Source organism: Rhamphochromis sp. 'chilingali', assembly GCF_963969265.1.
Source record: "Rhamphochromis sp. 'chilingali' genome assembly, chromosome: 21".
Classification (NCBI taxonomy): domain Eukaryota; kingdom Metazoa; phylum Chordata; class Actinopteri; order Cichliformes; family Cichlidae; genus Rhamphochromis; species Rhamphochromis sp. 'chilingali'.
This window is the reverse complement of record NC_137949.1, coordinates 19,080,525-19,092,863: the sequence shown is the minus strand read 5'-3', so window position 1 is coordinate 19,092,863 and position 12,339 is coordinate 19,080,525. Positions and strand designations below refer to the sequence as shown.

General features: G+C 42.7%; 1 protein-coding gene across 3 annotated transcripts in view; it reads left to right on the top strand.

Annotated features, from left to right (window-relative positions):
* The window catches only part of numb (NUMB endocytic adaptor protein), a 47,767-nt gene extending 35,564 nt beyond the window's left edge, over positions 1–12,203 (top strand). The window contains exons 4-11 of one of the 3 annotated variants that reach the window (XM_080870393.1): positions 3,981–4,013; positions 4,854–4,928; positions 6,104–6,244; positions 6,457–6,661; positions 7,472–7,768; positions 7,886–8,029; positions 9,101–9,232; positions 9,909–12,203. In XM_080870393.1, the coding sequence (XP_080726519.1) occupies positions 3,981–4,013; positions 4,854–4,928; positions 6,104–6,244; positions 6,457–6,661; positions 7,472–7,768; positions 7,886–8,029; positions 9,101–9,232; positions 9,909–10,663 (1,782 nt within the window). In that variant the 3' untranslated portion in view covers positions 10,664–12,203. Of the gene's footprint in view, positions 1–3,980; positions 4,014–4,853; positions 4,929–6,103; positions 6,245–6,456; positions 6,662–7,468; positions 7,769–7,885; positions 8,030–9,100; positions 9,233–9,908 lie in introns of all 3 variants that reach the window. The other 2 variants (XM_080870392.1, XM_080870394.1) reach the window with 2 other exon arrangements.
* The last annotated feature ends 136 nt before the right edge of the window (positions 12,204–12,339 follow it).

Sequence of the window (12,339 nt, the reverse complement as noted above, 5' to 3'; positions counted from 1 at the left end):
AAGACAAATAAGAGACTGTGCACTCACACGCAGTCTTACAGTTATATGTAAGGGTCTTTCTTCTCACTTTTGTATACTGACATTTTGTTATATTTTTAGAAAACACAACAGACATTCTACACGCTACTTGTGGAGGAAAATGTTTGACATGAAACATACGTGAGCACACATTTGCTTATATTTGGATGCAGCTGTCGACATTCGCTGCACAGCATGCACACTGAGATGGAGCTCATAGTGGGATAATGTGTACGCACACAGGGCGAAGTGCACCCAGAGGCAGAGCAGACAGACATGCTGCATGCCCTGCAGCACACTTGTTCTCTTAGTGTACAGAAAATGCACAAAGGTCGACTGCAGATACAACACACATCAGTGTCGTGCACACACTGGTGCTTGATGAGGTCACGTGGTTAACACGGAGCCCGAGGCCGCGAGCTCTTATTGAGTTACAGTCGTTTTAACAAGGCCGACAAAATGGAGCCAACTCAAGAGGAGAGGCGGGTGTTTCTGCCTCCCGTCCTCCTGCAGGCTGCGACTGTCTGACCCTCCTCAGCCTAATGACATTTCCTCCCCTGTCTCCTCCGCTGCTGCTCGCCCTCGCTTTCCTCACTGGCCAAAAGCCTTATGTGTAAATGGCCAGATGCACGGCTTCATTGATCTGCAGGATCGCTATTTTACACCAACACTCTCAAAACTATGTATTTGCAAAACTATATTTTGGGAGTGTTTAGAAAAACCAAAACGTTTGTTTGTAGTTTAACTGCTGCCATTATATTCTTGCTAAATGTTGAGCTCTGGCCTAGATGTGGCACTTTACCTGTGCCCTGAATGGCTTGTCTTACAGGAAATGCCGGAAAACAATCTGCCACTGGCTTGAGAACTGCTAATGTGTTCCAACATAGTGCCTGTCCTTCCCAGTGGCAGGGATGCAGATCTGTTTCCCCTCTTCCTCATTGTAGTGCCGCCGTCTTGAGGTGCACATTGTTGTTGTGTTCCTTAGGGTTGTCCCATAGATTTTACATAGTGATACTAAGTCTTCACAGTTAAAAAATTCATAATGCAGGAGGATTATTATTCTGGCATTAACATTCATCACTGGAGCTCAAAGCAGTGGAGCAGCAAACAGAAATGAGTCTTGCTGTACTGTGTCAGTCTGCCCCTCATTTCCATCATTCTTCTTCCATTTCAGTCAGTAGATGAGAGTAGGTTTGTAGTGTTTGTAGCCTGCCGTACTGTGACCCCGTGATGCAGCATACGAAGTGTGCATTTTGCTGAGAAAATGAGGTTGGAGTGAAAGGTTCTTAATGGATGGTTTGAAACGCAGCCCGTGATGCCAGGACAAGTCTGCGTAAACAGCCTTGCAGAGAGCAGCCCCCTGATGCCAATGATCCACGTCAAAGTTAGGTTGTCAGAGGAGACCAGGGCGACCCTTTAAACAAAAATACAATTAGCGAGGCCCTGATACATCCAAGTTCATCCTCACTGATGCTTTAATAAGCAGACTGTTGCCAGGCAACAAATACAGTCCCTACCATTGGAGAGACATGCGAGTTAATATTGCTCTATTTCCAGAAACTAATAACTAAATTGGTCAGAAACCAGGCTCCACACCTGTAGGCACTTAATATCTGCTCCTGGTCGATGAGGGGAGGCTGTTTTCTGAAAGTCAGCTAACTGCAGCCACGTTACCTATACAGTCAGCCAACATCGGCACAAAGTCTTGAAACGGACAAAAACCAATGACAACAAGCTGATGTGCCGTGAGAAATAACTGCAGAGAAAGAAATGTGTTTAGATGTCCTTGTATGTGCACTGTGCTTGAGGGTGCATGTTGGTGGTCCAGCCTTTCAGCCGGTGTGTGTGTGATTGCAAGTGTGACAGCCACAGCTCTGAGGCGACGCCGCTGCATTCCCAGCAGCCTTTGGGACGATAATAAGAGTTTTCTCACAGCTTTTTGACCCGTGACTCACATGGGAGGAGGTGGGGCAGAGGCGAGTGGAGAAGAAAGCTGCACTGCACCACCATCAACCTCCACGCTGCCTTTTTTTTTGTTCCTGTCATCGTGACATCACTTCCTGTCGTTGTTGGCCAGCAGCCTGGGGATTTGAAGTGTATTCTGAGTGAATGTTTTTGCTGTTACTCAGGAGATGATAGTGCGTTGGCGTGTTACCTCTGTGCAGACTGGGTGAGGCACTCCACGAGGAACTGCTGACACATTTAGAAGACCTAGTTGCATTTGGGCATGAACGCCCAGTAGCCTGAGGATGTATCATTGACGGTGGACCTAAAACAATTAAAATATGTGCTTTCTGTGATGCAAACTTTTAAAGTACTTCCTGTGCTAGCCTCCCCCACTATTAATATTCTGGTCTCGGTGCCATTTTTTTTTTTTTTTTTTTTTTTTTTTAAACCACAAACCTGATCTCATGAAGGAAAAAATAAGTAAATAAGCCACATATCATCAATAATAATCCACTGTCCAGGATTAAGAGCATGCTGTCTTGTATTAGAGATTTCTTTCATCCTTGTGACAAATATTGTAAGGTGTGCGCTGTTGCAGAAAGCAGCAGCTTGACCGATGTTGCACAAGCTGTGCAATACGTTGTTACACATCCTGTTGGTGGCTACCGTTGTTTTGAGGGCAAAATGACTTTAAACCACCAGTTGGGTGTGACAATGAAAGGTTGTAACTGTAGGCAGTAGTTAAAATACTCAATGTTCAACGTATTATTATTTTTTTATCTACAGCGATCATGTTGGCTACACAGCTTTGTTTTTATTTTTTGTCTTGTTGGAATCACCTTCATCTATTTAAAAACTACCCTTTCTGCTCACAAAACTCCTCCGATTCACTTTAGTTCCATCTCACTTCACACATTGAATACTTGAATGTTGTGTTACCTTTTTGTTGGTGCTTTTTTTTTGTCTTTTTAAGCAGGTTTTTAATGCAGAGAAATGCCTCGAAATCCTCCTCCCTCCACATTCCTCTTAACCCTTTAGAGATTTTTCCCCCCTAACCATAGCATACTAATACTAACTTTGCAGGCTTTGCTATCATCAGCATGTCTGTGTGGTTCTCTCAAACATAAATGTAAAACACTCTCACAATCACACACACACACACACACACACACACACACACACACACACACACACACACACACACACACACATACCCTAACAATCGCTTAGCTCATTCCAAATGAATCTCCAGTTCTGGTTAACATGTTAAATCATGCATTAACATGGCGCTTGGAGTGCCGTCTCCACCATGGCTGTGTAACAGGAGCGGAGTGGTACTCCTTTTCAGAGCTTACGGGGAGGCGAGGAACTCTTGGGGAGTGGGTGAAAGAAGAGGGAGGGTGGGGTGGCTAAGACTAGGCCAGGTCTGGTTTGGTTTTTTTGATGTGGTTGTGGAAGCCTAAACATGACTCCAGACTCAGGCTGACCATTGAACAGTCACAGGTTTGACTCAGAGGTCAAACTGCTGTCAGTGGGAATTTGTTTCTGTCTGCTGAACAACAATGCAAAGTGTCTCGATCCGGGAATCGGAGGGAAAAAGAACGAAAAGGGATTCAGGAATTTCACGTCCACAGACAGAAACCTAATGATCTGCCATCTTTATCACCTCTGTTCAGACGGCTCTGTACGTTTTCCTGGGTGGTTTTTCTGCCTGTGGAGGTCTTGCTTTCAGGGGTATTCTTGCTTCCATTGTGGTGTTACTAACAGTAATCATCAAACACATCATCGAAACATCTCTCTCATTGTGGAATCACATGGAGCTACTTGATCCATTCCCTCACCCACTCACTCTCACACATAACCCAGCTTCACCAAAAATAAACCAAATCCAATCCTTTACTTTCGGCTCCCGACAATTTTTAGACTTCCTAGGTAACATTTTCATGCCTTGTTCCTCCTTCCACCTCCTCCGCCCTTCTCACCCACCCTCCCCTTTTTACCATATCCACTTCCAGGACAGGAAATTCTTCAAAGGATTCTTTTCAAAAGTAAGTTATTGCTTTGTGTGTCTGAGTGTGTTTCTCTTTATTATTAGCATCATCATTATTATTATTATTTTTCTTCCTCTCACACTTCACCCTTTGATCACATCTGAAGGCTGGAAGAAAACACACAAACACACGCGTTCATAATACAGGGGGAATCTGTCTGGGGAGAGACAAACGTAATGATGCATGTGGCTGTGAGCAGGTGGGGCGGTTTAGGCTGGGGCAGGGCACTTTTCTGTTGTGTGTTTGTGTGTGTGTGGTATTAACATGCGTGACTCTCTCCCTTCAGCTCTTCTTCCTTGAACCAAGAATAGAACAATGAACAGTTTTTTTTGTGAATGAACATTTCCTTGTTTATTGTTGTTGTTCTAACCAATGGGGTTCACTGTCTAATGCATCAGGGCACAAAAATCTCATATCGACTTCTTTGCTTTAAATTTGGGTCCTACGGTGTGACACCCCCCCCCCCCCCCCCCCCCTCCAAAAAAAAAGAAAAAAAAAAAAGCAAGGAAAAAAAAAAAAAAGCAACAACTCCTGACTTGTCTTCTCTTTTGTCTTTTTACCTGCTGGTTTCTATGTATTTACAGGTGTGTGTGTGTGTGTGTGTGTGTGTGTGTGTGTGTGTGTGTGTGTGTGTGTGTGTGTGTGTGTGTGTGTGTGTGTGTGTGTGTGTGTGTGTGTGTGTGTGTGTTGACTGATATATATATTTTTTTCTTCCTTACCCCTCTATGAGAAGGTTCCAAGGAATAACACAAAGGGAAGTAATCTTGAGGCATGTGGAAAGATTGAAAAAGTTTCCTTGTTTCTTAACTTATTCCATCCCTGTCGTGTGTTTTCCAGGCTGGGAAGAAGCCTGTGCGAGCTGTGTTGTGGGTGTCGGCAGATGGTCTTCGTGTTGTAGACGACAAAACAAAGGTAATGAGTCCCTCCGGTCGCCTGTCGCACCTTGATCAAAAGGAAAGAACAGTCGGAGGAATTACGAGTAGCTTTAGCAGCTGTAAAGGTGGAAGCTGCTGAGCTTCAGCAGTGAATAAGATAAGCTACTACAATTGTAGCCTAGTGACCTCCAAAAGGCAGATCACTGGAAATATGTACTTAGTGCACCTGTAGATAAGATTCAGGTAAACAGGGTCATATTACAGGTTCCACTGACACCTGCTGGAAGTAACTGGTACTGCATGCATCAGTTTGTTGCCAGACAACAGCCTCAGACTGCCAGTGCTGATGGTCTTTTGTGGTTTCTGTGGAGATTATAACATGGAAAAGAAAATACATTTTTCCCATCTATTTTTCTTTGTGCCATTGATTACTAATAAACCCTTTGCTAGCAATTTCATGCAGGTGAGCACAGAATGTAGTTTAAGATAAGTTTAAGTTAAATGCACCATGCATGTGTTAGGTGAGTTAACTATGCACTGCATGTAACTTGACTAATTTCGGTTTTCATAACATTTTTCTAGCTAACAATTTACTTCTTGGGGATAATTGTTAAAGAATGCTACCAAGCTGGTTTTTAAATATTTTAAATGAGAAATAATGAAGGAGTAGAACATTTCCTTTTGTGGAAAATAACTAATTTGTGAGAAAGTACTGCTAAGAAGTTCTGCATGTACTGTACTACCCCTGTTGATCTTGTCTTTTCTATAATTGTATTGCCATTTGTCTAGATTATGCTTTATTAGAATTAATGTATTAACTGTGGCAAGCTTCCTTCCAAGCGTCCTTCTGAAGCTGGATGTAATTAGTTCCATCTTTTTGGGCTCGTTTTCATTCAGTTATTATTTACTGTGAACATTTTCAGCCCATGTTTTCAAATGGTAACAGAGTGTCTTAACTACAGGTGTTTATTTATATAGCACCAAAGCAGCAACAATATTAAATACAAAGCACCTTGCATGCAGACTAGAGCAGCCATTTATCAAACCACTAACCTTCCGATTATTAGATGACCTGCTCTACCCCCTGAGCTACAGACACTCCAGTTTTGGAAAATTTGGAGTGGCTGAGAGAATCTTGATGATCAGAAAACCTCCTTTGAGCAATAAAATCACGGCATCAAAAAATAATAAGGTTGTGTGTGTTTTTTGCAGGACCTGATTCTGGACCAGACAATAGAGAAGGTGTCATTCTGCGCTCCAGACAGGAATTTTGAGCGGGCATTCTCTTACATCTGCAGGGATGGCACCACACGACGCTGGATCTGCCATTGTTTTATGGCCATTAAAGACTCAGTAGGGACTCCTTTTTGTAACTGCAGTTCTATTTTCCTGATTCATAATCACTGACAGTGAACATTAAAAATGTTGGAGTTCATATTCAGAGGTGTACGATTAACCTTTTTTTTTTTTTTTTTTAAAAGACCGTCATATCCCTGAATCACTTAGGTTAGATGGCCGTTTTGATATCACGCACTTCAGTGTGCTTTTTGAATTGTTTCTCTCAGGGAGAGCGTCTCAGTCACGCTGTGGGTTGTGCGTTCGCTGCTTGCCTGGAACGAAAACAGAAACGGGAAAAGGAGTGTGGGGTCACGGCAACCTTTGACACTAACCGAACCACTTTCACCCGCGAGGGCTCCTTTCGTGTTACTACAGCAACAGAGGCAGCAGAGCGGGAAGAAGTCATGAGGCAGCTACAAGATGCTAAAAAAGGTCTGTATCTAGTTGTGTTTTTCCCCGTCCTCAGGATTGGATCGACCGGTTTGTCTTCCACACAATTTAAAAAAAGGTTTAATAGTTTATTGACTTTTTAAAAGTTTATGATTATATTTTAAATGAGATGTATGATAAACCAGCACAGCTCGAATCAGCATATAGTAGTTTGATGCTGCTTTACATAACCTCTTTCTTTTACAAAGCCATGGCAGCAGATTAGCGGCTCCTTAAAATGCCTTAAATGTACAATAGCTAATATATAACCATTCATTTGAAAGTTTCCCCCTCGCACCAGTCTCAGATTTGTAATTTGACTCAGAAGGTCGCTGTAAAGCACCCAAAAAAAAAGAAAACATCAAAAGAAGATGGAAGGATAGGCAACTATTTCCCCCCCCTCCCCGCCCACCACCCCTGCCCACCCAACCAGCAATCTGAGCCATGGTCTTAGTAACCTTCATCACTGACTCTATATTCTACTTTCAAGCTCTTTTGTGCCTTTCCCTTGTTGCATATATTCCTCTTGTATGTTATTTATTCTTGCTGTCCTACTATGTACATTTTTATTACATTTACATTTGATGTACAATGACAATAAAAGGCTTTTCTATTCTATTCTAAGATGTTCTCAGACCCCTACACCTGCCATTCTCTGTGAGGGGGTGTAGTGTTGCACAGTGAATTACAGATGTAGATATGATTAAAAAGCATGACTGATTAAATCGGCAGATGTCACAAGCTTTAATTTGTTTGTGATTTCTTACCACTGCAGAGGCCTGTTGTCTAAATGTTGCGCATCTCTTACAGCAGAGACAGAAGTGAAGGTTGCTGGGAACTCTGCAGCAAGTGTGACAAACTCGTCAGTCCACCAGACGGGCGGTTCACCGTCCCCCTCATCGTCCCCGCCTCTTTCAGTGCCCATGCTGGGACCTCAGGCGATACCCCGCAGACACGCACCAGTTGAGATTCTCCACAGGCAGAGCTCCTTCAGAGGCTTCCCGGCACTTAGTCAGAAGACATCTCCCTTCAAACGACAGCAGTCACTGCGCATGAATGACCTGCCCTCCACTATGCAGCGCAAATCTGACTTCCCCATGAAAAACACAGGTGAGTCCAACTGTTACTGCCCTTGCAAATATGCACAATAAAATACTTCTACCATGTTCTTATAGCATATAAGCTTATGCTGACCTTTACCTCTTTTCTAATGTGCACCTCCTCCAGTCCTTGAGTTAGAAGGAGAAGGTGACAGCATCAGTTCACTGTGTACTCAGATCGCCACGGCCTTCAGTGGACCGCCAGAGGATCCCTTCTCTTCAGCGCCGATGCCTAAACCAGCTTCATCCCCACAGTCTCCTGTAGCACCGGGTAAAAACCTGTAAAACTTTCCGATCAGCTGTGTGTACTGTGAGAAGATCTGAATGAATCTGCATTTAAATAAATAAAATAAAAAAAGTAGTAGAGAAATAACTTTGCTGTTTACTGGTAAAAGGTTATATTTAGTTAGATCCTGTTGCAAGTTAAAGATTATTTTTAATACTAAACACACAATTAAGTGAAAACAGATAAGATGCTTAAAGTGGACCTATTATGTTTGTTTCATTTTTTAAATTAAATAATTTTTATTATTTGACTATACTAGAGTAGCTCTGTATGATTCACAGCTCAAAATAATTGTTATGTATCAAACCATTTTAGCTCTTTTCCGCTTCCTTTTAATCTAAATGTATTCTAATTGGATGCCTCTTGTAATCAGAAGGGTTGATCAGCAAGCGAGCAGAGCTGTGCGACTGAGAAGGCCTTATTAGGGATGGTCAACAAGGCATTTTCAACTTGTTGATGCTGCTCACTGGATGTTTTATATTTTTGGACCATTCTCTGTAAACCCTAGAGATGGTCATGTAGAAAAATGTCAGTAGATCAGCAGTTTCTGAAATGCTCAGACCAGTCTGTCTGGCACCAACAGCCATGCCAGGTTCAGTCACTGAACTCTGTCATCATATGACAAAACATAAGAAAAAGTATAATAGGTCCACTTTAACTATTTGTTTTTTATGGTTTAGCTCAATCAGCTGGTGATTTTGCATTTGCAAACTCAGGGAAATATAGAAGCACACACTAAAACCCTGGTTATTCACTTTTATGATCAGTGTTGTTTATTTCTCACAGTTTGGCTGAATTTCCCTGTAATTCTGCTCTGTAGAAGTTCAGCCAGCTTCCAATAACTTGATGAATGTGTTGCTTGCAGTTTAAATTTGCAGTTGGAGAATGTGTGGCTGCTCATATTTTCTCATAACTTAGTGAATAACATTTATTTTGCGTGCAGTTTATGCCTCATTAGACTGCTAATTAAATGCAGAGTAACATTGTGCATGTCCAATGGACATCATCCATTGCACAGGCTTGCTTGTACTAGCTTCTGTCTCTTATTTGCTTTAGTGAATGGCACAACTCCTGCCTTCCCTGCTGCCACTACTGCTAACCCCTCAGTTCTCCCCCCTGCTCTGCCCGCTCGAGAAACTAACCCATGGGCTAAAAGCCCTGCAGGTGCAACGGCCTCAGCACGGACAGGTAAGCAGCTCATCAAAGGGTTTGGATTGAGAGTTAAAATTCAATATAATTCTTATAAGATCAGTCTAATGTGATGAGCAGTTTTTTCTAGTTAAACTGAATATGTGGGAAGAAGACAAGATTTGATCAAACCATTCAAATTTGTATGGCTTGCTTAAAAGGTGGTGTGGATTACTACAGATTAGCACATAGTAGGATCTGTCTTCTCTAAGGAAGAAGTGATTTTTATTAGAGTAGTCCCTAAAACATCTTGTCTTGCTATAGAACTGCTCTCCTAAATAGTACAACCCAGCAACTAAAGGGCAGATGTGGGGTAAGTTAGCAGCCCCCGGTTATTTAAAGCAGATACAGGTGAGGTATCCAAATCTTTTGTAGCACTTTAGAGCAAGAGAACAGGGTGGGATTATGATAAATAAAGATTTTAAAAATCAGACTAAGAATGAATGCATTCATGGATCATTTAACTCAAGGATTAAACTTGGAAAAAGTGTTTTTCTTTCAGGTCTTTAAAAGGTTCTCGTTCATTCTTGCTCACAGATATCAGTAGCACGATCAACTTTTATTTTGCCTGATACTCTTTTTGCCTGCCTTTGCTTCTGTCTCACTGTTGCAGTGTCTCGTGTTTTTTCCGGTTAAATGTTGGGTCGAGACTCATTCTTGTACTTTCTGCTGACAGGAGGTGACTGGTCAGCTCCTACTCCAGTGATCGTAGTGCCCCCCACGTCTTCTCCAGCTATTTCCTCCCACAAACGCACACCTTCAGAAGCAGACCGGTGGTTAGAAGAAGTTTCCAAATCTGTCCGAGCCCCGCAGCCCAATCCAATCCTGGCAACTGCCTCGCCTCCTCCCCAGCCGTTCGTTGCCCCTGTGCCGATGCCCGTGGCTTCTGTACCTTCTGGTCCCCCAGTGGCTTTTTTGCCCTCTATACCCCCTCCTGTGCCCATGTTGCCCCCTCGCCAGCCTGCCTTCCACGCTCAGGCTCCAGCCTCCCACCCGATGGCTAATGGGCTGCCGTTTCCTCAGCCCAGCGTTCCTGTGTTTGGCATCACTCCTTCACAGATGGTGGCTAATGTGTTTGGCTCAGCCACACAACCCCAGCCGTTTCCCGGCCCGGTCTCCACGACGCCCCAGCATGACGCTCAGCCTGTCAGTAACATCAGCCCATTCATCAAGCCTCCGCAGTCCACCACGGCAATCCCCGCTCCCCAGCAGCCATCCAGTGACAGTGTGACCTTTAACGGGGCGGACAGCTGGGCTGCACCATCTCGAATCGCTCCATCCTCCCCATCTACACAGCCTCCCCCGCAGCAGGAAGATGCCTTTGAGGCCCAGTGGGCAGCCCTGGAGGGCCGCTCACGCCAACACACCACACCCTCCCCCACAAATCCCTTCTCTACTGAGCTACAAAAAACCTTTGAGATCCAGCTCTGAACACTAAGATTGAAGTTAGAAAGAACTGGACGTTAAAGACTTGGATTGGTTGAATTGACTAATTGACTAGAGCTCAGAATGTTGTTCTGCCTCTCTCGCTCTGTTTTAGTGGAAAATCTCAGTGGCGGCAGGGGGAGGGGGTGAAGCCTGTAGAGAACAGCAGGCAAATCAGAAGGGAGCAGAACCCTGCGTGACATTGAGAGAAGAAGGCAAAAAACAAAAATGAAAAACAGGGTGTATCCCCCTTCTCCCCCTCCCTGAGGCATTTCATTGGCATTGTCTGTATTATTTTGTTTCTGCTGTGGAGCGCAAGGTCGTCATAACTCTGTGGAATATCTGTGCCGAGCCACTCCCCGCAGCTCCTCCACCATCCCCAGGTGTGGCAGCTTCCTTCACTACCCCAGGCGTGGCAGCTCCCTTTCACAAAGTCCAGTTCCTAGCGCCCCCTGTTGGCATGACAGAGGAATGCAGCAGTACTGAGAGAACTCAGCTTCCAGAATCTTAAGAATAGAGCGAGACGATGCCAAAATCTTTATTTTTATGCATTAAGTATATTTTAAATAGCTTTGGAATCTAACAGAAGAGTTGTAAGTAATCTTGCCAAAGGCACAGGCTAGCTACAATGAATCGAGTTTATGTTTGTGTATACAAGAAATGATCGTATATATTATACAAAAAATATATATCTATAAAGAATCTATACTGTACACAAAGCTCACGGCAGTGCTAATTTTTGATGTGATGTAAAGAGATTTTGTGAAGGGACAGCTGCTTTACTTTTGTGTTTATTTGTTTTATTTTTGAAGACAAGTCTCTTTATTGCCATCTGTTGCATCCCGTGATTGATTGTTGCTGCAATGATACCCTATTTACAGTGAGATGCTTTACATCCAATGTGGACCTAGCGATGGTGGTGGTGCCCGACTGGTTGCCTCTCTTACCTGTGCTCAGTTTTTGACAGTTTAACTTCTTCTTCTGTCTTTATTGTCATTATTTTTATTTTCATTTTGTGTGGTAACTATCTTATTTGTTTTTATTTAACACTGTAGGATGTGTCATCTTGTTTTTAATCCACCTCTTTATTTTTTTTTAAGTTTTAAGTTGGTAATTTTAGGGGGTTTTTTTGTTTTGTTTTTTTCTTTTTAAAAAAAGTTTTTTATGCACAAGCACTAAAGTAGATGATTCGACATCACCTCCCAGGTGACCTCAATCGCCGACGGTTTGTCAGTTGTGGTACTGTAGGATCTGAGAAGCTGCATGCTGACTTACCCTGACCTCCGTTAGACGGCTGTTGTTCTGACGGGCAGCAGAAAAATGCAGGGAGATATTAATGGTTTCTCTCACTGTCTGATTTTTTTTTTTTCTCTCTGTCATGTTTTATTTTTTTAAATCAAACCTGTGAATATGATCTATTCTCTGATCTATTTTTCCATTTTGTAATTATTTCATTACTTTGTTCCACTTCTTTGGAAAAATACTGAAGCTAAAAGATTGAATAAATTTATGGTGGTAGAGGAAAAAGTGGTGTGTGTTCTTGATTATAAGCAATATACACTATGTGAGAAATCTCTTAACACGAATGACTAATTATGAACTTCTTAAATAATTAAGTGAAATTATATTCATAGATTTATTTAAAAAGAAAAAGAAGAATATTAATTGGTTTCAGGTTGTAA